The following is a 25,752-nucleotide window of genomic DNA, read 5'->3' as shown; positions in this document are numbered from 1 at the left end:
ACCACGGCAGCCAGCTACCTGCTGCTGCAAAAGGTTGTTAATATATACTCAAGAGATCCCAGGTAGAGGTAGAGCTTTTCGGTGGGCATTTCAGCCTAGTGGTGGTGGCTCAAGCAAAAGGTTGCCTGCTCTAGCCCTTTCCTCTCTGGCTCTGAGTCATGAAGCATCCTGCCGTGTGACTGCCAGACTCTCATTGTATGTTCTCATAATCTGGGAAGTATTTTTATCGCTCGCTTGTTTGTTGCCTGAGACTTCATATGTTCCTGTCCAACAAGAACTCGGCTGTCTCACTTCTTTCCTCATGGCCTCAATCTCTCAGGGAAGTCGAGAAGAGATGCAGGGGAAGCAAGTCTGGTTCTGCGTTAAGGACGATAGAGCTGCAGGATACTCCTATCCAGGTTTTTGCTGCCTGCTGACGGGAGAGAGACAGATGGGGGCTTGCTGTCAGCTTCAGCTTGTGTTCTTGGATCACCTGTCCTATTTGAAGTACTCATGAATAGCTTAATCCTGCTCAGCTTCTGTTCTCACCTGGGCTCCCTGTTACACTCTTAGCAGGCCTGGGAGTGCTAAAACGTTCATTTCTGCCTGTCAGGAACTTGCTGCGGGACTGTTTGGGAGCTGTGTTGCTAAGTGGACAGGTTCACAGGTGCATGGAGGTGCTTTCCAGAGGCACCTGAGCGAGCTTGCAATCCAGATGCGACTCAGCCGGAGTTAGCAATAAAGGGGGGCAGAGGAAGAGACAGGCCAAAGCAAGAGCTGTATTCATTTCCCTTCCATTTTATAGCATGAAATGCTTGGAAACTGAACCCAAATCTTGAGATGTTGGAGATGTTTCCTCTGGCATCTCTAGCCCAGTAAATGGTGGAATCCAGGGAATAAAGGATAGATCACTCTAGAGATATCTGGTCGGATGGTGTCCTTGCAGAGCATCCGCTTCTGCCTCTGTTGGAAGCAGGATACTGGACTAGGTGGAGCACTGGTTTGACCCAGGATGGCACTTATGTTCTTAGAGAGGATGCGATGTTGGATGCACGAATGCAAGATAAGGGGTGTGTGTAGAGGTGGGTGCCTCATTAGGGAAATCCTGACTATCAGCTCATTAATGCAAACTACCTCTTATCTCGGCCTCCAGCCGTTCTGGACAGAAACTCGCATTTCATTCACTCTACTTGGCTTCCTTCTGAGCCTCTGAGGCCCACAAGCATCTCCTTCCCTACTGGAGCTGCTTTCCCTCTTCTGGGCGTAACCAAGTCAAAACGACTTCTTCCCCATCCAGGTTACAGAGCCCCGCCAGCAAGGAGCGGCCATCGGTGCGTAGCAGACAATGCCAACCTGTATGTGTTTGGAGGGTATAATCCAGACTATGATGAGTCTGGAGGGCCGGAGAATGAAGATTACCCACTGTTCAGGGAGCTTTGGCGCTACAACTTTGCCACGGGCACATGGCATCAAATGGGCACAGAAGGCTACATGCCCAGAGAACTCGCCTCCATGTCACGTGAGTACAGGAACGCCATTACCCTGAGGCCAGGTTGTGAATCACTTGCGTGGGGGTGAGGAGTGAAGATGGGGGTTCTGGGCTCCAGTCTGACTCCTTCTGTGTGTCTGCTGACAAATCACTTATTACCCTGGCCCTGTTTTCTCTTTCTCTCTCGCTCATTTTCTTTGGCTCATTTTCTTTTGCTCTCTCCTTCTCTCAGTCTTTCCTTCTCTTCCGCTCTTTCTCTCTCTTTCTCCCTTTCTGTCTGTCTGTCTCTCTCCTCTCTCTCTCTCTCTGTTTACCAGCTCAAACCAGCGTTTTCCAAGTCCAGTCCAGATTTTTCAATAGGGATTTTGGGTGCCGAGCCCGACACCCTGAAAGGCTTTAATTTGTCTCAGAGGGCCAGTGCACAGCCCTTTCTACAAATCAGCCCCTTTTCCAGCATCTCAGGGATCCCAAAGCCTCCCAAATGCACTAGTTGTCTGGAAGTACAGGGCCCTGTTTCCATGGTATCTGAGCACTTAACCTGAACTCACCTTTTGTCCAGAACGGCATGATCCTAATGCCAAGCACGGAGTGCAGCCTATCGAGTGTCACCTGTCTGGCCTCAGTGCTTTAGCAGAGGCAGAGCCACGCAGTCCCTTTCCTTCCTGCAGAGTGGCACGTAGCACTGCACGTAGCCCAGACCTGTGCTTTTTCTTCCCCCCACTTAGTTGTATTGCATGGTAACAACCTGCTGGTGTTTGGCGGCACTGGGATCCCGTTCGGTGAGAGTAACGGCAATGACGTCCATGTCTGCAACGTGAAGTACAAGCGATGGGCCCTGCTCAGCTGTCGAGGGAAGAAACCGAATCGCATATATGGACAGGTACCCAGTGAAACCCTGGCTAGGTGCAGTGCCCAGCTCAGCTCAGCTCTGCTCAGCTTGGAAGATGCATGTGTTCCTAACTCCCTTTTGTCACCCACTTGAGCAGTTCTCAGTGCAATGACAGCTTTAGACACTGGCTGTAATAACAGAACTGTTTTTAATCCACCGGATTTTTTTTCCGTGTTGAAAACTCCTGTTGCAAGGTCGCTAATGAAGCCTTACGTTGATCAGCCCTGTAGCAGTGAATGCATCCTGCACCCTGGGGACAAACAGCTTGACAATTTGTCATGAAAATCCACAAGATTTTCATGTGCCATCCAGCAGCGCTCTACCAATGTTATTAGTAGTGCAGGTAATGGCTGGGCTGGTTTAGTCAGGGATAATCCTGCTTTGAGCAGGAGGCTGGACTGAGTGGCCTCGTGAGGTCCCTTCCACTTCCAGCCCTAATGGGAGCCCCACAAGCTTCTTGCTTGCGCATATGCTCTTTGTCTAGGCTCTGGACTCAAGAGGAGGGGATCCTCAGTGCTTGCTGGGCTTTGTCAGGGGGTGGGAAGCAAAAGTGTCCATCTCTCTTTCTCTCCAACTGCCCCTGATGACTTTTGCTGCTTCCTGCCTGCGCCCATGGCCAAAACCATGGATGGGTGAACCCTTCAGATGCACTTGAGTTATAAAGGCTGTGCAAGACTTGGGGGGCAGGGAGAGGGGAGAAGCAGCCTGTTTACTGTGCACAGCGTTTGCTAATGATCAGATAATCATCTGTTGAGACTTGCCATTCTGGCCACTTATCAGCCGCTCCGGAGGATTGTTAATTGTGCTTTGACTCCTTGGTCCCCGCTGCACTGATTCACCTTTTTCCATCTGGCAGCTCGCATCTCAGGTTTCCTTCTCTGAATCCCTCCCCTGGCAGACCCCATCCCATTTAAGCTGGGCACCTTTCCCTTCAGGCTCTACCCTGTTGCATCCTACTGCATTCCTTATGCACTACGCTCTGCTTTTCCAGGGAATCCCGTCTTGTCTCCCCTTCGCTTGCCTTAGTCTCCCCCTCCTGTAGGCTTGGGATTTCCTTTATTGCAGCAGTCCTGTGCCTTGTAAAAATCCCTGCATCCGTAAAGCCTGCCTAGGCCACCCCACCTTTCACCGAACGCCAACATGACTCTCTCCTTTGGGTCTCCCAGTGCACTGTGAGTGACCTGTTTAACATGTGAACTGCTTCTTGTGGATAATGGGATCTATCGTGTTCAGGGTTTGGTACATTGGTGACCAACTGGGATAGTGTGGAGGAGCTTACCTCTGCTATAAAATGAAAAGGCTTTTCTTAAACAGAGCTCTCCCTTTTGGATTTTGGGGGCTCTGTGTGGGTGTTGCTGTTGACACCTGTGCTGCATTCTCTGCCCATGGAAACTATAAGGGGTACTGAGCACATGACATGCTGGGTTTAGAGACTCTGACCTCTGCCTTTTTCCATGGCACATTGGGGCCCATGTACTTGCCCTTGGGGTGGGGTGGGGGGCCACCTCCTACCTGCTGTTTCATATCTCCTATCTTATTGGAAGTGTCTGCTTGTCCACCTCTGCCAGGACATCACTAGGCTATATGGAGTACCCACCAGCCAAACCTTTCCTCCCTTCACCAGCATCTCTTCTGTGCCAGCATCCTAGAGCAGCGGAATGAGTTGGGGAAGATGGGAAATTTGACTTCCTTGAATACACTGATCTGATGCCTCCTAAGTGGCTTTCCTTTCCTTCCTTCCCAGGCAATGGCCATCATTAATGGATCACTGTATGTCTTTGGAGGAACAACTGGCTATATTTACAGCACGGATCTCCATAAATTAGACCTTAACACCAGGGAATGGATACAACTAAAACCAAACAACATGTCCTGTGACATGCCGGAGGAGAGGTGAGACATGGACTTGTTTTAATGCTTCCTGTGCGGTCTGTGTTCCAAGATCCACATGTTGAATGGATGTTTCCAAGGTTTTGTTTGAAAACTAACCCTGGCTCTCAGCTCTGGCAGCAAATGTGTTGTTTCAAGAGAGCCTTCCCAGTAGGGAACAGGCTGCATTTGTTGGAAGGGAGAGGAACTGAAAGAGCTAAAAGGTCTGTTTATTGGCACCAGTCCCATGAGTGTTGTGAGATTTGAAATTTTCATAGCTAGAGCTCCAGGACCTCCAGCTGTTTGGGTCCCAGCTGGGATAAAGAGAGAAGTCTTATTTAACTAAACTGTGGATTACTAAACAACAGCAGGGATTTGTCCTGGCTGGTGAGGTGCCGGGGGAGGAAATAGCCTATTCCCCAACCAGACTTTATCCCTGTCATGTTCTGTAATGAGGGGCGGGATCGAAGTTCAGTATGGGACCATGCCAGCTTTACACAAGACAGTTGCAACAATACCTTGAGCCCTTTCTAGCTGATCATAAAATCCTAGAGAAGTGGGGCTGGAAGGGACCTCTGGAGGTCCCTTCTAGTCCAACCCCCTGCCTGAGGCAGTATCATCCCTATCCAGACTATTCCATATAAATCCATAATCTAAACTCTACATAAAACTGCTGTCAACCCTGACCCAACATAAACCTAACACAGCAACCTTCCACAGGTAAATAGGGGAACCATGGTAGCCAACGTCCTGCTTCTATGAAATGTTGTCAATATATACTCAAGAGATCCCTGGTAGAGGGCCATGCCCCCAACTACAGAGGAAGGCAACCCCCCATCCCCCCTAGTCCATATCAATCTGACCATGTTGTAAAATGCCTTCCCAACCCCAGACTGGCATCAGTCTGATCCTGAGTGGAGGGGCAAGACCCTCTAGCCAGGAACCTCTGGCTTTAAGTCCCAGCAGGAGCATTGGCACAGCCCAGTCAAAGTCCTCAGTCTTGGCTGCAGCAAACACCCAGTGCCTCTGGGAAAGCTTAATAACACCCTGGCACATGTAGCAGAAACAAGGGCAGAGGCAACCAATGAAACCCAGAAGCATGGAAATACCCATGGTACAACATAGGCATCACTACGCCTAGATCATCCCCAGCTGTCCAACCTCTTGAACACTTTCAGTGATGGAGAGTCCACAGCTTCCCTAGGTTGTCTATTCTGTTGCCTCACTTCCAATTAGTTCAAGATGAAAACCAGGTAAATTAACAAACAGGATTATATGACGTGGTTGCCTATGGCATTAGGATGTTCCCTCCAGTCCCATGTTCCTACTTTGATGACTTGTGGCTGATTTAACACATCATGGTCCTCTTTAACTTATTCTCCTAGAGGGTGTGACCTGTGAATTTTGCAGTTTCTCCCTCTGCTTGATGAGTGCTTTCAAACTCCTGACTTGGGAGGCTAATTTTTAGGATCTCAGAGCTCAGGAGTATCAGCCTAAACCCCTGAAGCTAATCACTTTCCAGAATACTTCTTAGTAATTTGCTTGCATTAACATCCTGTGGTACTAAGTGTCTCTGGCTTTGCATCCTCAGGTATAGACATGAAATCGCACATGATGGCCAAAGAATTTATATCTTGGGAGGTGGAACTTCCTGGACAGCTTATTCCTTAGATAAGGTAAAGAGATTTGGACATATTGCAATGCAAGGGATGGTGCAGGACAGGACACAACCAGCCCCGTTTCCTTTGCCAACATGGTATCCGAGTCTGCTTGGGGAAGTTGATTGGAATTGGGTGATCAGAAGAGCGTATTACAAAAGCCTACTTGTTACAAGCTCACGTGGTTCCTCGGTGACCACTGCTTTCTCCTAGAGAAACTTATTTCTGGTGGCCCCAGTGACAGAAATCAGCTTCTCAACATAACTAAAAGAAAAGATTATTTTCCTCAGGGCATCTCTGCGGGTGCACCATCTGTGTGAATTGCCAAGAAAGGGAATTTAATGGAATTGGGTTTCCAGTGTCTGTGGGTTTTGTCTCCTACCCCCTTAAAATATATATATTTTTATAGTCAAGGTTTCCTTTCGTTGGGGGAAGGAAATCAATTTTTAGATGCCAAAATAGTAAAGAAAAGGGCTTGAAATGATGCTGCCTATTAAAAAAGAAAAGTCTAACACCACTCAAACCTGTTCTTAACACTCTGGTCTTTACGTTATGTATCTCTTTCCCCAAATAAAATCTTGCTTTCTAACTATTGTTGAGGGCTGGAGAGGGGATCGTTTGTTTTATTTTTAAAACAAGACTTGTATGAACAGACTGGGTGTGCTTTTTCCCTTCAGCTGTGGGATGCTAACAGTAGTTTTCAGTGTAACCATTATAGGTTGGAAGGTGGTTTTCTGATGATGTGGGCAACGGTTTGATATCTTGGTCTTTTGTCCAAGCACAAGGCAGGGTTTGTTTTTTATAAGGGCCCCCTCAACTCTGCCCAACGGCGATGAGATCAAAGGGGGCTCAGAACCAGGCCAGCATCTCTTCCTGTTGGTCACCGCCATACCTGGTACAGTAAGAGCTGGCAGGGCTAATGCGTCCCCTCTGTCCCTCTTAGATCCATGCGTACAACCTTGAAACAAACACCTGGGAGGAAATTGCAACAAAACCCCATGAAAAAATAGGTGAGTTTGGAATTGCACAATGCTTCCACTCCTATAAAAACCCAGGCAGCAGGTAAGATTGCGTCCTATCAAGAGACAAGGCCAGGATGCTTTAAAGCCTTCTTAATACCTGCTGTGTGCTAGAAGGCCTGCACTGCTTGAGAAACCCAGCTGGTTTGACCCCAACAGCTACAAATAAACTGTATCAGACAGATTAGTAGTTTAACATCTCACCTTTTTCAAATTGACAGCTTTGTCACGGTCAGACCCTCCCTGGGGAGCGAGTTGGACATGTCTGTCACTTCCTAATTCCCTTCAGAACAGTCAGACTATTAGTTACTAGGGAAGCCTGCAGAGTAAGGGTAAGGAGCTGTGTTATCCTGTAGTGGCCCAAACTGAGATGTGGTTCTGTGAGGCCCCCTTCTCCCCTATCATTAGAGTGTAGGAGGTTTTTTGGTGAAATCATTTTATTGGATCAACTGTATAATTGGGAGAAAAAACCCTTACTTCTCACGTATTCCCTGTACCATTGAGGTTACAACAACACTTCAACTCTAGCATGCAGATCAGAGTTAAAATTTAATTATGTTGACTCTTGGGAAAGAAGGAGAGTTACAATTACTCAGATCTAGTGGAGGAAAAAACCGCGTTCTGAACTGGCTAATTGCTTGAGCCTGTTGAACACGGTGGGATATAAGTCAAATAAATAAGTGACTTTAGATGGTGTGATCATAATTTTAATTACGGGATCATTTTCTCTGAAAGAAAAAGTAGAATTATTCTTCAACTGGCTTGTGTCCTGACTGGCCCTTGAGTGTTTTAACTGAGTATCACAATTATCAGATGGAATTGATGCAAACCAATTCTGTTTTTTTTGTTTTTTTTTTAAGGTTTCCCAGCAGCTAGAAGATGCCACAGTTGTGTACAAATAAAAAATGGTAAGGACAGCAGTGGGATCTGCCTTCTGAAGCCACATGTACATTGAGCACATATGCCAGTAGTGGTGTGAAATAGCACAAGGGTCCAGGCTCCCTGGCAGGTGATCCAAAGAGCTGCGTTTTGGATTTTAATCTGTTCAGCTGCAAATGAAGGAACAATCCCACAAGTTACTTGGCATCCTTCACTCACACTGTCTTCAGTGGAGTTGAGGATGTAGCACCTTGTGGGATTAGTCCCCACGTCTTATCAGCCAGCTCAGAGGAGGATGAAACCTTTATGGGCCACATTGCTGAAACCAGCTGCTTTAAGCAGGAGTCTGCAATACCCATAGCAGCTGAACTGCCCTAAAAGTTGAGCTGTTCTCTGAACTGTCCTTGTGCCGATGGGACAAGAAGTAAGGAACACATCATCTTGTTCCAGCCAGGGGTTGGTAACCTTTCAGCAGGCCGAATTAACACTGCTCTGTGCTCTTCAGGTCAGAAGTGGGCACTAGATGGTGTATTCTTGTGCAGATGTGCTTGGCTGGCTGTAGTTTGCCAACTCCAGTTTTACACCATCAGGTTTCTGGAACACACAGGACTTCATTTGCTGCGTTATTCTAGAAAATCCTGAATTAACATGAGGCCATGGGCATGTGACAACACACCAACATAAGAAGGGTGTGGGCCCGTGATTATAGTCATAGAAAATTCAGGTTGGCAGGGACATCAGGAGGTCACATTTAGTCCAACCCCCTGCTCAGAGCAGGACCAGCCCCAGCTACATCATCCCAGCCAAGGCTTTGTCTAGCTGGGTCTTCCAAAACCTTCAAGATTGGAGACTCCATCACCTCTCTGGGTAACCTGTTCCGGTGCTTCACCACCCTCCTAGTGAGAGAGTTTTTCCTAATATCCAACCTAAACTTCCCTTGCTGCAACTTGAGACTGTGTTTCTCCTTGTTCTGTCATCTCTCACCACTGAGAACATGATCCCTTACTCCAGTATGACTGGCTTGAATATGTTATAGGATGACCATGAGGAAAAATCAACGGTAAAATGATACCAGTGCACCTGTGTGTGTGTGTCGTGTCTGTGGCTAATCCTTGCCTAGTTGTTCATTCAGGGCAAATTAGTTGGGTCCTGTTCTCCGGTCCCCTAGTGGCAAGGTGCAGGGTCCCAGGGATAGATGCTCCTGTCTGCTCTGGATCACCTTCTAATTTACATCTATGTGCTAAACCAATGCAAGTCAGACCGGTTAAAAAGTGTTGTATAATTGCAGCTGTATAACCAACTGTCTGAAATGATTTATGCTTGAACATGCAGTCACCTCGATGTAGAACAACACATGTCCGCCATGAATGCACTTCACAATCTAGCCAGCATATGCACAAATGACTTCCCTCCTTCACACCTGTCATTGATCAGTCAGCTTTACTGCCTGCTACATGAAAGGAGGCAGAGCCAGTGCTTTGCACTGGAAATGTTTTGGAAGCAGTGTCATTGGGGATTATCTGTGCAGGAGGCTTGTCCTGGTGGTGTACGGATCTCGGAGCTGCATGTGACTTGGATCCAGAGGCAGGAGCACAGCTGCTCTTGGGAAGCGTGTGTGTGTGTGCGCGCGCACGCGCGCATGTGTGTAGACATATTGCTGTCTCCTTCCTGCCTTCTTCAAATTATCTTGCTACACATCTCTTTCTTGGATCCACTGCACAGTGTGAAATGCATCTCAGGGGCAGAGGGCAGCATATGTAAAACGCATACTAATTTAAGCGTGACTGTCTCTTAAAAAGGAGGAACACTAAACATGGCTGCTATGTTCCCACTTCCCAGTGAGGGGAGGTGGTTCAAAGTACTCAGGTGTTTGTCACTGCTGGATCGCCATATGGATTTTTATGAAGGCTTAAATGGTCTGTACATATAAGAGTGGGGGATGAGTCCTTGTGAGTTAGCCCATACCATGGTGAGAATTTAAGAAACTGTTCTCGCATTGGTCTAAAAGGGGCATTTATTTTAATCCTGACTTTTCTAGAACAGCTTTAGTAACAGGACGTGCTATAGCTCTTAGATGAGCTGGCGATAGCTACTCCCTCTGGGTTAGTCTTTTAAACACTACGGGTTTGTTGTCCCTTCTTACAGACGTGTTCGTCTGTGGCGGCTACAATGGAGAAGTGATCTTGGGAGACATCTGGAAGCTGAACTTGCAGACGTTCCAGTGGGTGAAGCTCCCAGCTGTCATGCCCGAACCAGTCTATTTTCACTGCGCTGCCGTTACGCCAGTAAGTCTTCTGGTCTCTCTCTTCCCAAACTAGACCTAGATTAACTCATTCACTGAACTGTTCTGCAGTCCACGTGAACCAGGTGCATTTGGCAGCCTGGACAGGATTATGGCTTTAGGCTGCAGGGTGTTGAGCAGTTGATCTCAATGTGGAAATGATTCAGCAGGTGGTGGAGACTGAGGCCAGGCACAAACCATTGCTTTCTGAGCTCCCTTTTTTGCTGACATTATACCTGAAGCACAGCAGTCACTGGCTGTCACAGCATATGGCCTGCAATACTGAGAGCAGGGGGCTCTTCTTGCTGTCAGACTAGATAAGAATTCTTATGTGAGCCTCAGGCATCTAGTATTAAACAAGAAAACCAATCCTGTTGCTAAGGCCTCTCCCTGGAGAGAGATCACGGATTTGAAGAGTTAGGTTAATGTTGTCTTGATGGTACATTCACTGTGCTCTGGAAGCAGGCTGTACAAAGCAGGCTCCAAGCTTACCGAGTTTAGCAGGCATGATGGGGGTCAGCCATAGGATCTGTAGCATAACCATCTACTTCGTGGTCTTGGAAAATAAGGTTGGATGGGTCCTCAGAAGGTCATCTTGCCCTCCACATCCCCTGCTCAACACAGGACCATCCTTGTTTGAATTACTGGAGACAAGGATTGGTCTAACCAGCACTAAACAGCATGCGGGGATGGAGAGTCCACAGCTTCTCTAGGGAAGCTGCTCCTGGGTTTAACCATCATTGCAGTTAGAAAGTCCTTCTAGAAATCTGAGGGACTCCAGTGGGACACTTGAGATTAAGGATTGTGGGCTATGTGTAATCCCGGGGTGGTTATTACAGGGTTGTAATCCCTGTTTGTAATCCCATGCACTGCCATTACAAGGGTTGTCATTTAAATTGTTCTTTTATGTCAGCTGTATTCCTGGGAGAGAAAGTTGTGGTCCCTCCACTGGCTGATCAGTAGCACAGCACATCATTGTAACAAACTCAGAATGACTCCTTGGCTAGGGACGGAAATGACACACAAACCGGTATAAGTGGTCGGAAGCCAGTTCAAATCTGTAACGTAACAGAAGTTCAGTGCACAGGAACCGCTTTCAAAAGGCCAAAACCGGTTTAAGATAAACCTGATGGATGTAGTATCAGACTTAACTGATTTAGGTTAAATTGCTGTATTGACTTCTGTCTCAGATCCCCTCCAGTTTCAAGTTAAGCCAGTCCCCCAGCATCCCAGGATGCTTTACATTTCCCCCACAAACCCTGGCAGCAGTGCTCTTCCGAGAAGGGCTTGCTCTTCCAAAGTGCAGCCCCAGCCCTCAACCCACTGTGTATTTAGCTCCTTACATGACCTGGAGTAACACCCTTCTTGCCCTGTTCCTCAATAGGCTGGCTGCATGTACGTCCACGGCGGGGTAGTCAACATCCACGAGAACAAACGGACTGGCTCCTTATTTAAGATGTGGCTGGTAGTACCCAGTCTGCTGGAACTGTCATGGGAAAAGCTGCTGGGCTACTTCCCTCATCTAGCAAAGCTCTCCAGGTCTCAGCTCTTGCACCTGGGACTCACACAGGGACTCATTGAGCGGTTGAAATGAGACCTCCTTGCTTGTTCGCCCTCTGCCCTAGAAACACTACGAGAGAGAGGCCGTTCCCCTCCCCTCTCTATTTATGGGTACCACAGATGAAGACGGGCCAAGAAGACGGGAGGACGTGCTTGATGCTTCGCTCGGCAAATCTCTCGGATGCCTCGTCTGCAAACTCTTATTTTAAGTGGATGGAAACCGGCCTTTTATTTATGGATCTGTATAAATCCACCAGGAATGAAGATGCTTTGCCCGATTCATTCGTCGTGTTGCAACCACTAGGATGCTCTTTGCATAACGCTTGTAGCCTCGTCGGGGGTGGGGGAGGGGCTTAGGAAACGCCGCGGCTTACGCTTACCCATGGTGTTTTTAAACTTATTGTTTCTTGAGACATATTTAACCAAGCAGAGGACAGGAACCGCTGCAGCGCAACCGCATCCTGAAGGAACAGTCGCAGTCCGTGCCCTTGGCTTCTGGCAGCATTCGGCCTCCTGATACCCGAACTGGCCTTGCCTCTGCAAAATGTCCACCCCCCTCCTCCCCAAAGACTTGCATGTGTTAGAGGCACGTCCTCATCCTCTTCTGAGTTCTAGGAGATGGCTGGAGCATTGCAGTAGAGGCAGGGAACGGAGATCGTCCACACTGCTTTTGAACTCCCACTGCTGTTTGTAGTGGCGTTGAGGAAGGGTAATTGCTCCTTGTCTTTTCATGTTGAAACATCTGCTTAGCAGGGAGTGGGGAAGCTAGAGATTTCTGCTCGTGCAGATGACTGCAAAGTTCTCTCGCTGGGTGGGAAGGGATGGCGCGTTCTTAGGAAACTTAACCGTATGGATTTTAACACCCATGTAACCTAAGTGTTTTCCTGCCCTTGGTGGCCAGGACATGGTCCAGCTGTGCCAACTTTGCATCAGTTGCCTGTCTTTTCCCCTTCAGCATTGGATTTTTCTCTCAGTAGCTTGGCAGTTGCCTGTTTTACTCATCTGTGGGTTTTTGATGACCCGCTCCCGTGGATGTCCATTTTCTGAAGAGCTAGGAAATCAGTGCATCTGCCTTCCCGGGAAATGTAATGCTGTTTTCAAAATTGGTGGGGAGACATATTGTTTGTCCTTTGCTGTGAATCGTGTTTGCCTTCCTCCAAATGCAGGAAAGGAAGAAACGTCGCACTTCTGGGTCTCTTGTTCCGACCTCACCGTGGAACCTGGCTCTAGAGAATGCAAACGCCCGGCCCTCGAAACTGGAGCACCTGAGTTTGGCGGATCCTGGGTTTGAACAAAACAATTTTCGACCATTTTTAAGTGCCTTTTTAATTAGCTTTCCCAAATAACTCCCTGCCACCCACCCCTTCCCTCCCCCTGAGAGTGGAATGGGGCGCTTTTATATTTTCCTTTTAAGATGTTACTGTAGAGGCAAATAAATCGTAGTAGCAAATTCATACAGTTGATCTGCATCAGGCTCGCAGCTTTGCTCATTAGGGGTCACTTATTGCCCGGCATGCCAGAGGTACCAAGCTCTTTCCCATGGTCAGTTTTAAATATATAATATAGCTTCTTCTTTCCAAGGCAAAACAAAGGATGGCTCCTTTTCAACCGCGTTGTCCTTTGGGCCCTTGCAACTCCAAAGCCTGCTGCTGCTTGCTCTTTGTTTTTGTGTTGTCCCTGTCCCTTCCATTATACTAGCAAGGAAAAGTTCAGTGCCACTTGAAGGCTGCTCAGCCATGACAGGCTTGATGTCTCCCATGTGCTTCTCACCTGTGGTGATGGTGGACCGTGCTAGTGTTGTGTGACGATGACGATCGGCATTTAGACCCACAATGTTTCCACGTTTCTTTCTTGCCGCCTCTGTTCAGCGGTGAGAGGAGGCCCTCAGTGGGCAGTTTTCGTGGGTGGAGGGCACATCTGCATGGCTGCTTCTTTACATTTTCTAGCCTCTCTCCTGGTTCTGATCTAAGCTACAGCATCCGAAGTGTCTGCCAGATGCTGCTGATGTCTGCTGAGAGTGTGTGTACAGCTAGGAGTCAGGTGAGCCCTCAGTTCCTGAGCTTCTGGTGGGTTTTCTAACGAGCAAGTCTGCTCACTGTGTGTAGCGTGATCCTCAGGCTGGAGAGCTAGAGAGACGCTTAGCTGCTCTCAGCCATCCGATGGTTCCCTGTTGGCCTTAATCTAATGGCTACCGTCTTTTCTCTTGGTGCAACGTCCACGCTGAACCTGTGCCTTTTGGCCTAACCTTGCATGAGTGGCTGACTTACAAAAGTGCAGCCTCTTCCTTCCCGCATCCCCTTGCTGCTCAAGTGCTGGGCTGCATCTTTTGGGGATAAATGGTGAGGAGGAGCTCTACATCAGTGCTCGCCTGCTCAAATCTCTTCTTGGCTTAAGTGGCCTCTTGGGCACTCTCTAGGTTGGAATTCATTCATTCCAGTGTTTGCAAGGGGGGTCATTCATGCCTTGATCCTTCAGGCAACACATTTGTGCGGCCTTGCAAAAGCCTTTGCTGCCAGCGCCTGTGCCCTACTGTAAGCACGATGCCTTCACCGTGTCCAGGTGGAGTGTGAAACATGGCTTTATGTTGAAGTGGGTTGGAAGTCCTCGCTGCCCCTTGGATGCACAGTTAGGTTCATTAAGTGCTCCTGCACTAGCACACGGGGGCCAGTCCTGCTAACGGCCGAGTGTCTGTCCCTTCCAGAGACTTCAGCGGAAACTGAGTGTGCTCAGCCACTCCAGGATTGAACTGGTTTCATCCTCTCCTTCATCAGCTGTGTCTGCTCGCCTTACACTTTGGTCGCTCTCCCTGCATCTCCTCAGCCCTCGGATCAAGTGAAGCAGGAACGATTCTGCACGTGAAAACAAACTTGTCTCTGAGTTGGTGAAATCAAGGAACTGGCCCCCTGAGCTGTGCTATCTTGTGTTACCGAGCTCTGGGACACGCTGTGGACAGCAGTGGGATTACCTCACTGCTGTCCCACTTCTGAGGGAGAAGAAAAGGCAAGAGAATGGCTCAGATGAGCTGCTTTTGTCTCTCTGATAAAAGGGGACTTGTGGAAAATCAAGCTCCTGGCAGGGAAACCTCTCCCGGTTGTAACGGTTAATGGCTGAAATACCAGTCTGTCTCCAAGAGCTCCAGCAGCGTTCCCTCCCACCCCCGTTACCCGTATGATTCTTTACCGGGGCATCTCGGGATTCAACATGGCCGCTTGCCCGATTTGGCGTCCAGCAAGCTTTAATCATAATCCCAAGACTAAACATCAAATATCACTATATATATGTGATCTGACAGGCAGCATAAGAGCTTCATAGTGATCGTCTTCAGTTGGCCACCCCTCTGATCCTTCGTGGGGTGTGTGATATTCTTGGGTGTCTTCTGACCCAATTTCAATGGGCAGAAAACATCTGTTTGCTTCTACCAGTTCTTTTCCCTGCTCCGGCTCCCCGTGGCCTCTCAGCACGCAGCTTTTTTGGAGAGGTGAGGCGTGTGTTTAAACAGCAAAGCCTCCCTGCATGCAGGCTGGCTTAGGAAGAGAGGATGCCCTGAATTCACATCAGCAGTTGGCTCCCTGGGTCGCTGTTCTTCCACTCCGCTGCCCCTGTTACAAGGAAAACAGAGGCTTGAACTCTCCGGCTTCATGGCTGAACAAACTTTCTCGACTCCGTTTGGAAATTGTGCCTCTCTGGCTCATAGCACCTCTTTTGAGGACCCACCTGCTGCTGCTGGTCACAGAACTGCTTTCGGATACGTGTGGGGTATCCGATGAAAGGCGGAGCAGTGAGTCTCGTCGCCTTAGGGAAGAGACTGATGCCGAAGGCTGCGGGCTCCGCAGGCTGGGCGTCGCACAGAGGGGGGCTCACGTCACCGCTACATGCTGCGGAGAACAGCCTAAGCTTTACCTCTCCTTCCTAGGGAAGTGCCTTTCCCCATCTTGTTGTTTCAGAGCCTGGTTTTGCTACTGCTGGGAGGTGTAATCTCAGCAGATGAGTTGGCTCCTTACCAATTTCAGCTTCTGGCAGCACATCGCCGAGAGGCTCCTTAGCTTTGCTATTGCTGAAGAAAACAATATCACATCTCTTCTTTCCCCCTCACCTTCTCTGAGGTGCTAAGTAACGACTGCAGCATTTTGCCTTTTTTGGTGACTAAATTAATTCTGCAAGAAATGGTGCTGGAGCGACAGCATGGCCAGCCTGTTCTCAGAGCCGTCTCCCCATGCCCTGTACACCCTGCCGGGGGCTCCCTGGGGACCAGGGAGCAATGCCTTGCGCGTGTCATCCCTTCAGACTCCAGCCGGGTGGTTTCAGATCCATCGCAGATCCACTAGCAGCTGTTCCTTTGCTCCTCATGCCGGTGCCCTCAAGTCACTGTGCTGAACGGGGAGGGCAGTCATCTCGTGTGCAGCTGTGAAGGGATCACTGTACCAACCCAAATGCCCTTTTCCTGCCTAAGTTCAGAGCAGCAGCCGATTCAAATCTCACCTCTGACTCTGCCCTGTGGATGAAACGTCCCAGCCACTTCTAGCCCTTTCAAGGGCTGGTCACCATATATTGACCCTCTAATGTGAATATGGTTCATGGGTGAGGCAAGAACAGCTCAGCTTGGTGTCAGGGTGCTTCCCAGACCCAAGTTCAGGTCCTCTGCTGCAGCATTCGGTCTAGTCCCTGGAAGCCGCGGGCAGATGCACGGGACAACGCTCTAGTGCTATTCACGTAGGGATACAAAGTCCGAGCAGAAGCTTGCTTGGATAATAGGAAAAGCCTGCTCTGCGAGTGCCCTTTTTTTAGGAGGTGGGGAGGGGGTGGGGCGAAACTCCATGCTTGCCTTACTTTCGGTCCATAAGTCACGTCCTGTGCACATGCGTGGTGTGGGAGTCTGTGCATGCTGTCGCTGGTGGATGTCCTTTCTCGATCTGCCTCTCTCTCTCTCTCTTTTTGTGCGACTGAATCCTGTGTGGAGCCGTGCAGGGGTGGGCGGAGGGCTGTGAGCTGCACGGATGTGCTGGCCTGTATTTATGTACCTTGTCAGTGTTTTTGGCTGTTCCCCCTTTTTTTTTGTTTTTTTGTTTTTGTTTTTTTTAAAGCTCTGATGAATAAACCTGTCCAGATCACGTACCTTGTTTCTGCACCTCTTCCCTTGCCTCTGGTCCTTTGTGGTGTGGAGGTTTGGTCTCTACCAAGGCTGTTGGTCAACCCAGCAGCCTCATAGGAACAGAGCAGCTGTGTTTAATGAGAAGAGGAAGTTTCTAAACCCACTTACGGAGTGATACAGAAGCCCACAGCTGCCAGATCGCACCTGAGCAAGTATTATAAGATGGTAGCATTGGAAGGGACCCTGCCATCCCCTTACAGGTGACCCAGGAGGTCACCTGTAAGCCAACCTACTGCTAAGGACCAGATCATCCCTAATTAAACCATCCCAGCCTTGTGTCTGTCCAATGTGCTCTTAAACACATCCAAGGATGGCGATTCCACAGCCTCTCCAGGTGGTCTGTTCAAATGCCTGACCACCCTCATAGTGAGAAACTTCTTCCTAATCTGCAGCTAGAAGAGCTGAGTATGCGAGGGCCTCCTTGGAAAGAGCTGTCACCTGAAATGCATAAAACTTTCCACATGCCCATCATCTTAAGCCTCCCTGGCAAAAATAGAAGTCGGTGCCTATGTCTCCAACTAAGTTTCGCCTGGTACTGTTTAAGACCATTGCTCCTCGTCTGTCCCCTGCGGCTACTGAGAGAATACTGCCTTTTCTCATTCCCACACCCCCCAAATAAGACGTGCACCTTGTTTTTGGGAAGATGGATGAAAGAACAAGAACTAAGCTCTTGGCTGCTTAGCAAAAAGCTGAAACTGCAACTGCTGCTGAAGACTGGACTCCATGGATGGAGCTAGGATTTTGAGATGAGCTAAAACTAGTTACTAGGATTGTGAAAGAGGAGGAGACACGGGGTAGATAACAGAGCAAAATTGCTGGAAAAAGGATAGTTTGATTAGGTAGGTTACCACCACCTCTGGAGTGAAGAACAAGTAGCAGGATTCAGGTAGATTATAATGAGTCATGATGCTAATTGACTCTCAAAACTACATGGATAAGAATGCCACTGTTGTTGCTAGTAGTTTTTAAAGTAAGTGATCATACCCCTGTACCCCACCCTTGCTCTAGCCCTGTTCAACTCGGTCCCTCCCTCCATGTAGCTGCTGGAGGGAAGAGGAGAGAAAGCAGCAGCAGGCATCTTGCAGTGTCTCCATGCTTCTATTCCGAGTAGAAAATTCAGCTTCCTGGTTTGAGAGAGAAGCCCTGTTCTGGAAGGCTATTTTTTGGGAGAAAGCTGTGTGGTATGCAAATAAACACAGGTAGCCCATCTTCAACCACCACATTACTGCCGAGGGAGCAAGCAGTTCTCACACCTCCAATGCTCCTGTAAGTCCATAAGGGAAACAGGCAAAGCTTGTTAGTCTGGCTTGGGGACAGTTCCTGGATTGCAGATGCTGTTGGCTCCTTTCCAAGAGGGGAGCTTAAGCTCACCAAAGGCAAGTCCTGGTCTGATTTTTGGGAAATATTTGATCTTGCCCTTACCCTGCTTACGCTCTTGACTGAGTCTCTAGGTGCGGAAGGGGTTAGCAAGGGTAGGCTGTAGGGCAGGGTGGCCTTTTCCAAAATAACTGGTTCAGAAGGTCCTGAACTTTTGGAAGGTAACAGCCTACTGTGTCAGACATTTATCTGATGAAGTAGGTTGCTGGCTACAAGAGCTTCCATCTCCCAGTCACTTGGGTTAGTCTAAAGGGGCCACCTGCCCTGGTGGGTGGAGGATGCTAGGCTACCTTTGCCCTTTAGTCAAGCTGATAGGCATGAACAAAGCTAGAGTTTCACTCAGGACTTCTAGTGTGTCCCTCCCACCCCCCGTACAGGTTTAGCTCTTCCAGCAGGACCTACCCCAGCTTTGTGCTCACTCCAGATTTCCTCCTGGCTCAAGAGAGCTAGCAAACTATACAGCTGCAGAGCATTGCATTTAAGCTGGGTGCAGGCTCCTACTTGCTTAGAGAAGGTAGTCCTGGAGGTACTGGCTGCTGTTTGAACATCTTGGGGTTATTAGCAAAAACCAAGGAGAGAAGGTGGTGTGGAAGCAGGCACATTTTTATCCTGAGCAGAGCTTGCTGCTAGGATAATTTATTCCACTTTGTGACTGGCCTTTCCAAGCTCAAAGCTGGTACTCCCCAGCCACTCAGCAGGACCTGGATGGATTAGCAAGATCTAGCTAGGATGCCCAGAGCCTCAATGGAGATCTCAGCCATACTGTGACTTGTCTCACCCTTAGCTTGACCAGGACAAGGATAAATCTAACTCCCAGCACCAGATAGAGAACTCCCCTTAGAGGAGCCTGTGGCCTTGTATGCACCATTTGGCATTTCTTCCCCTGCAGTCACTTAGCATGAGGCACAGCCTGTATTTTTGCTGTTAGTGGGGGAGTTGAGGTAACCCACAGCATGGGAAGCAAGCACCATCCTCCTGGGTCCTGCAACCTAGAAGCCCTTGCACTCAGATACCAGGTTTAGTGCTATAAGCCTCCCTTCTAGCCCAATCTTAAGCTAGGGCTGCTAGCACCACCCCTAGAAGAGACTACAAGTCAGTGAAAACAGGATCTTTAGGCACTTGCACAGTGACTGCAGTCAGGAGCAGGCCTTGCTGTCATTACTGTCTTAGTGCTACAGCAAAAAAAACTACTGTAGGAATTAAACTTTAAGCAGCATCTGTTGGCCTGAGGACTGGGAGACCAAGCTGGAGATTAAGGCTCGATGGTCTAGAGGACCTATGGGTCATCACAAAAAGGCCATGACCCAGAAACAAGCTGTGCACTGTAGTAGTATGGGCAGGTACAGCCAAGATATCCAAATCATTGCCCATCCACAAGCAAGATGCACCCCCATCCCCATTTTTGGGGGATGTAGGACAAGTTAAGAGCATTCTGCAGATTCAAGACAGCGTTAGCAGATTGCAAGCCCAAAGTACTTGCATCCTCTCGGGCACCTAGTGCTGAACACATGCAACCTGTCACCGATGGCTACTTTTGGTCACTTGTCCACCATCTAGTTCTATTCACCACCCACCTTCTCCCCACTCCTGCTCCACCTGGTTGAACGCTGCCTTACCCCACCTCCCTTTTACTACATACTGAACTTCTACAAGGATGGCTTATGCTCCGAGGAAGAGACAGCCTGTTTTTGGAAGGAGCAACTTTGCCACATGTATTGGAGCTCTTAAGCAACTGCAGCTACTAATTGGGCACCAAAAAAACATTTCCTTAGGGACAGCCAGGTCCTAAGAACACCAGCCGGTTTTTGGTTGCCTGGATTTACAAGAGCTGAGAGAGTCAGATCCAGGGACAGTATGGCTCTAGTAGAACAAGCTTATTGTAAACTGCAGGGAGACATGGGAGTAGCTAGATAGCAGATGCTTCAACTTGGTGCCTAATTGGAGGACATAGCCTAGTTTCTGATACTTGTCCAATACAAAGGAGCACGTTACAGAGGAGTCATCTGACCCCAGCGCTCTTTCCTACCCAGGGCAGGGGGTCAGACTCGATCTATTGAAGGTCCCTTCCGACCCTAACAGCTACAAATTACAAGCCAGGTACAACCTCCTCTTGGGAGTCAGCAGAGAGCCTGCAGAGACGAGAGAGTCAAAGGTTTAAATTTTTAGTGCTACAGCTAGTGGGTGGTTCAGTAGCCCAGTAGCTCTCGACTACCCTTTACTAGCCAGTAGTAGCACATGCTCCAAATAGCTCTCAGCACAGGGTGTGCAGTGAGCAGCTACTTGGAGGCTGGCAACAAAGTGAGGACTTTTGGATAAAAGCCTCCCCCTCCCACACACTGTTCCCTTCCCTATTCCACCTTCATTAAATATTAGGGATCCAGATGAAGTCTCCCACTATCTCCATCTACTCCACCACTCTGTGCAGAGTGCATCACCTCCAGTGTTCGTCACTCCCCAAGCATGGCTGTAGCCTGCCAGATGCACAAGGACCAGTATTTCCACAGAGCAATTATGGAAGAAAAACCTCCATAAGATAAAAGTCACCGGCTAGAGCCCCGGCCCCTGGAGGCAGCCAATTGCAGAGCCCTTGTTCAAAAGGAGCAGACCCATTCCTTGTTCGTACAAAATTGCTTTAATGAGAACAGTTGGAAAAAAACCACTCGGTGCTTTTCAAGTAACAAAACACCCTTGTGCGTCATTTCTACAGGCCAGTGTTAGTTTCAGGTCCCCATGTCCATGATGCCACCTTCGTCCTGCTAGGACATATGGGTCTTTCCAGACATCTCCTTGGAGAGCACAGCCCTGAGCAGGGAGCAGTCCATCCTTAAGAGCCTAAAAAGGTAGACATCTTCTGGGTTTTAGGAACTTGAGCTCATGTGCGTTTCTCCATGCACAGCTCAAGTGTGCTGCTGCCGCCGCCGCCACCAATACCGTATGCAAGTGCTTGGGCTTTGAGGCTCCATCTTGGGTTCAGAAGATGGGCAGTTCGGGCACTCAAAATGCCCTTTTCCCAATGCCCAATTCCCAGTAGAGACTAAAACCTCTGGTGGCAGGTTCTTCAGCTTTCCTCTGTGTTTTAGTTAAAACCAGACCAGGAAAATCCCTGAGCAAACTTTTGGAGAGAAGCCAACTCCAGGAGATCTGGAGACAAGGTCCAGTGGAGACAGGCCTCAGCAGCCAGCAGGGGACGGAGCAAAGAAATACACAGCTAGGAGGATGAAGTAGACCATCACCAGGACTGTACCTAGGGAAGAGAGAACAGCAATGGTTAGGAGTGGAAGGTGACAGGATCCCATCCTTTCCCGGGGAAAGCCTCCGCCTCCGACAGGCTGATATATTATTTCACTAGATGGACCTGTGGTGGAGAAGCCAGTTTGCTTGGTGTAGGATCCAGACCCGGATCACTAACTTTTGTGCCTTGTATCTACAAGTACCAGTGAAAGCCCATTTGCGAGGCAGACGATACCAGGTCAGATGGTACCCGTCTGCTGAAAGAGCTGCTCTCTACCATGATTGACATGGTTAGCTGGGATTAAAGTTCTGCAGTCTACCGATTTAAAAAAAAAGGAGGCAGATCTGGTTTGTAGCTGGGTAATCCAATTCATCTTTTAGCAAGCAAGAAAAGCCAAATCAGTTTAGATCAAGGAGCATTTGTAGGTTAAGTCTTCAAAAAAAACCCCAAACAAGTACAGCATTGTGTTATCAGGCCTGGGGCACTGAAGGAAATCTTGAGTATTAGTAAAAAAAAAAAAGGCTGAAAAGGAGCTGGAAGCACTAGGACACCATGAAGGAGAGGGCTGTTACCTTGGAAGTAGTCACACTTGCCATCCATGAAGATGTAGTTCATGAGGACCACACTGAACATGCTGGCATAGACGTGGAGGTCACTGAAGACCAGTATGAAACCAGTGGGCTGTGGGAGGGCAGAGAGCAGTTAGTCTCCTTGGCTGCCAGCAATGGTGTGCTCAGCAAGGATTCAAAAGTCAGCATCGCCGCAAGTTCAGAGGAACAAACCCAGCCCGTCTCCGTTCTCTGCCCACCCACGGCAAGTGGAAGATGACAGATGAGCAGAGCTGGGCACAGTGGAGGAGGAGATCTCCAACCCAAACCCCTCAGCGTTCGACATGAGCTCCTGCAGCCTGGTTTCCTCAGGTCTCAAGGAGGCCAAGGAAGAGACTTTTTCCACCCCGATTCGGAGGAAGAGGTGCCTGCAGCTACAAGCATCACCCGTCTGCATTCTAGCTGAGGCCCTTTAAAACAATTTGAGGGCATTAAAAGTTAGCAAGTCCTCCAATTGTGTTGTCCAGCTAGACAGTTGTGTGGGAGACTGGAGAACAGCGGTCATCCTTCCAACAGAGGTGTCAGTGGGGAGCCCCACCTTGCCCTCACCTGCTGCTGCTCTACAAGAGACCATGCAGCCCAGTATCTTTCACCAGCGCTAGACAACACCACTGGCCAGTTGTCCCATGGGCACCTGCAGCCTCAGGGGCTTTGCTCCCAGGCTCCATGGCCTGTGCAGAGCAGGTGACACCACAACATCAGTCCAGTGCCCTGCTCTGGCTCCAGCTTCATGACTCACATAGAAGATAGTGAAGAGCACCAGGATGGGGATCTGGAGCATGCAGACTTGGACAGCGATGCAGTTCCCGATCTCGATGCTAGGCAGAGAAGACAGTCACTACACACAAATGTACACAAGTCTGCACACCCTTGCTACCTTCCCCCCCTCCACACTGTTGGACTAGGGTGCTGGCATTTCACTGGTCTTGAATACAGACCAGCTTTGGGTCATGTTTCATTTGCTTTAGGCAGTCCGTGATGGCTGCGGAGAGGGAGAGAAGAGGGCCCCAAATCCACAAAGCTTCATTCCCTTCCTGTATGGGACAGCACAAGGGTTTGACAGAGCCCAGCAGCAGGAGACTGCACTCGTCCCATTCCCTGGATGCTGTAGTGGCCACATCTCTGGGCACAGGACCCATCAACACAGGCACCTTAGCCATGCAAGTGCTGAACTTCAAGTGCCTTCCTCCCAGCAAAGGCAAGTGCCCAAAGATGCCCTCTCCACCCCGACGTGGCTCTGGCAATGTGCTCAGTAGTGCCTCATGCCAGGCCCATGGGTCCTTCCCAGATCCTCTCCAAAAGCAGGCTCAGCGGCAGTCTTCGACTCAGCATCCACATACTGCCTATTAGCACTCGAGGGAGGAACCAGGCCCATGCAAAGCACAGATAGCTCCTCAAGGAGCTTATCCGAGGCAGGTGCCCCATGGAGAGCTAGATACCTCCAACATACAGTCAAGCAGGAAGGGATGAGTTGGGGCAGATCAATGCCCCCACTTCAACCCAAGCTAGGAGCAGCTCCAAGAGCATCCAGCATTATGCTGTACCTCAGAGAGCTGGGCATCCATCTAGGGTGTGTGGTTCAGCCTCTGCTTGTCTAGTAGCAGACAGGTCTCAGCTATTTCATACAGGCTGCAAGAGCCAGACCAGGCTCAGCCTTGGGCACTCACCTCAAGCTCAGGTTGTTCTGCAGGGCAAACTGGATCCCGTTGACTATCTCTGGGAGCTCTGGCACCATGGCCAGGACAGTCACCCCAATGAAGTACTGTGGAGAGGGGACAGAGCAAGAGAGTTAGCCAAGACAGAGCCAGCGGGTACCCGTCCCCTCCCGCGCATTGATAGAGCTCTGAATATATTCCTGATGGGGGAAGAGCCACTGCAGATCTGGCAGCTGGCTCATACAGCCAAGCAAGTCGTGACAGGGACACTGCTCGATTCCAGCCTTGCAAGGCTCATTGTGTGCAACCCTTGGGACAGCAGCAGCGGCCTGGTTGTTGGAGGCAAGATTTGGTGCAAGCCTCAAGCCTGGGTATCACAGCATCCTCCGACTGGGATCCACAGAGGGTGGTTCAGTGCCAGACGGCTCCTTACCTGAGACACGGTGGAACTGGTGAGGATGGGGCTGATGTGCTCCGTGGCCAGGTCGGCGCAGGCAGACATGCACAAGGTGGAGAGCAGGAGGATGACCAGGGCCCTCCAGCGGGACCAGTGGACCACGGCACTGTGATGGTGACCAGGCACTGGGGGAAAAAGAGCAAGGAAGCAAGTGATCCAGGATGGGTCTCAAAAAGTCACCCCTGGGCTCAGCCAGGAGATTGTGTCATGGTGGCATCCATCTGCTCACCTCCCTTTGGCCGTGGGAGTGTGCGCACCCAGCCAGCAGCCCCATCGGTACCAGCTTGTACCCCAGGGTCAGGCCTGGATGGGGCAGCTAGACTTCTGCTCCAGGAGCTGAACAACCAGAACTGCAGTGGCATCACCCATGCCCTACCCAAGCTCTCAGCACAGGGATGCCAGTCAAATCCCCTCTCCTATCCAAGCTGGCTCATGCCAAGTTTCCTGTTCCTTGCTGCTGGGGTGGGAGGGGAAAGAGGGCAGAAGAATTCCCCCCCGCAGCTCATGCATTATATCCTCTAGTGCCCCCTCACCCCAGGCCAGCTAGTTTTATCCCCATCATTAGCTGCAGGAGGGGAGCCGTCCATTTCCCCTCCCTGTAGAGGGGCTCTACTTAAACTAACAGGGTTAAGCATCTCACCCACAGATGGAGCCAAGAACCAGTCTTGTCCCCAGGCACCGGCCAGTCCCGGGAGCACACGGCCGCCCTCTGCATGGGGCTGGGGGAAGCCCAGACTGCCCTGGCAGGGACTTACTGTGGCAGTCGCTGATGTGAATGTCGTAGATGTGGCAGTGAGTCTTCAGAGTGAAGCAGAGACCGATGAGGTAGGCAGCCGGGAGCAGGAGTGACACCGTGTACACCAGGGGCCTGCAACACATCACGCGCTAGACAGAGCCCCAGAAAAACAAACCGCTCCAGGGTGGGGGCAGCCGGCTCCCAGCATCCTAAACCAGAGCCTCGGCTTCACCGTGGGCTAGGAGCATCCCTTTCACCCCAGACCCATCTTGGCAGCAAGGAGAGGTCACAGGCTGGACCCAGCACTGGTCCTTCAGAGTCCCCCAGACGACTCGGCCATCAAGGCAAGGCTGGTACCGGATGCAGCAGCACCGCAGCATCACGGGGAGCACACGGCTCAGAGCAGGCCCAGCAAGGGGATGCTGCAGGCCAGTGCTGGGCACAGCAGCGACAAAGGCAAGCGTGTGTGGGGGCAGCCAGCACCGTCCGCAGCAGTGCAAGGAAGGGGGCAGTCCTGTGGAAACCATAGGTCTGTGCAAAGCCCATGGGGTCTTCTCCCGGGCACCAAGCCCAAGGGGGGAGCCCAGTGTTGCTGGTGCTTCGACAAGCCTTGGAGCAGAGCTGCGCAAGCAGCTGCCTCCTGGATCTGGTAGGACTGCCCTCCCCACTGCCCACCAGATCCTCCATGCTCGTGGGCACTTACTGAACATGGCTGTAGTAGAGGGTGCCGTTGTTTGCCATCTGCAAGAAAAACCAGGAGTCAGGGGAGGGGGAAATGACATGACAACACACCTTGCTGCTCCCCATTCAACTTACCAGGTCAAAGTGGCAGTTCTGGCACAGGTAGTGCCCCAGGGGGTTGTGTGAGATGTTCTGGCATTCGCCACAAACCAGCCTCCCATAGACTTTGGAGAA

The 25,752-nt window shown here is 50.0% G+C and overlaps 2 protein-coding genes across 2 annotated transcripts in view; one reads left to right on the top strand and one right to left on the bottom strand.

Annotated features, from left to right (window-relative positions):
• Positions 1-13,084, top strand: part of KLHDC10 (kelch domain containing 10) — a gene marked incomplete at its 5' end in the record, with an annotated part of 32,955 nt that extends 19,871 nt beyond the window's left edge. Inside the window, 9 exons of the mRNA XM_025213489.1 lie at positions 1,277-1,498; positions 2,194-2,348; positions 4,102-4,250; positions 5,818-5,902; positions 6,828-6,894; positions 7,764-7,811; positions 9,928-10,067; positions 11,448-12,332; positions 12,790-13,084. Coding sequence (XP_025069274.1) covers positions 1,277-1,498; positions 2,194-2,348; positions 4,102-4,250; positions 5,818-5,902; positions 6,828-6,894; positions 7,764-7,811; positions 9,928-10,067; positions 11,448-11,657 — 1,076 coding nt within the window. The remainder of the gene's footprint in view (positions 1-1,276; positions 1,499-2,193; positions 2,349-4,101; positions 4,251-5,817; positions 5,903-6,827; positions 6,895-7,763; positions 7,812-9,927; positions 10,068-11,447; positions 12,333-12,789) is intronic.
• A 7,678-nt stretch (positions 13,085-20,762) lies between these two features.
• Positions 20,763-25,752, bottom strand: part of LOC102379374 (putative cation exchanger C521.04c) — an 18,486-nt gene continuing 13,496 nt past the window's right edge. The window contains 8 exon segments of the mRNA XM_014523764.2: positions 20,763-21,393; positions 21,954-22,062; positions 22,729-22,807; positions 23,657-23,751; positions 24,078-24,226; positions 24,857-24,969; positions 25,541-25,578; positions 25,654-25,752. The exon segment at positions 25,654-25,752 is cut by the window's right edge and continues 9 nt beyond it. Coding sequence (XP_014379250.2) covers positions 21,320-21,393; positions 21,954-22,062; positions 22,729-22,807; positions 23,657-23,751; positions 24,078-24,226; positions 24,857-24,969; positions 25,541-25,578; positions 25,654-25,752 — 756 coding nt within the window. The 3' untranslated portion in view covers positions 20,763-21,319.

Source organism: Alligator sinensis, unplaced genomic scaffold (assembly GCF_000455745.1).
Source record: "Alligator sinensis unplaced genomic scaffold, ASM45574v1 scaffold888_1, whole genome shotgun sequence".
NCBI classification, from domain to species: domain Eukaryota; kingdom Metazoa; phylum Chordata; order Crocodylia; family Alligatoridae; genus Alligator; species Alligator sinensis.
Note: the sequence above shows the minus strand (reverse complement) of the source record. Positions and strands in the feature narration are given on the sequence as shown.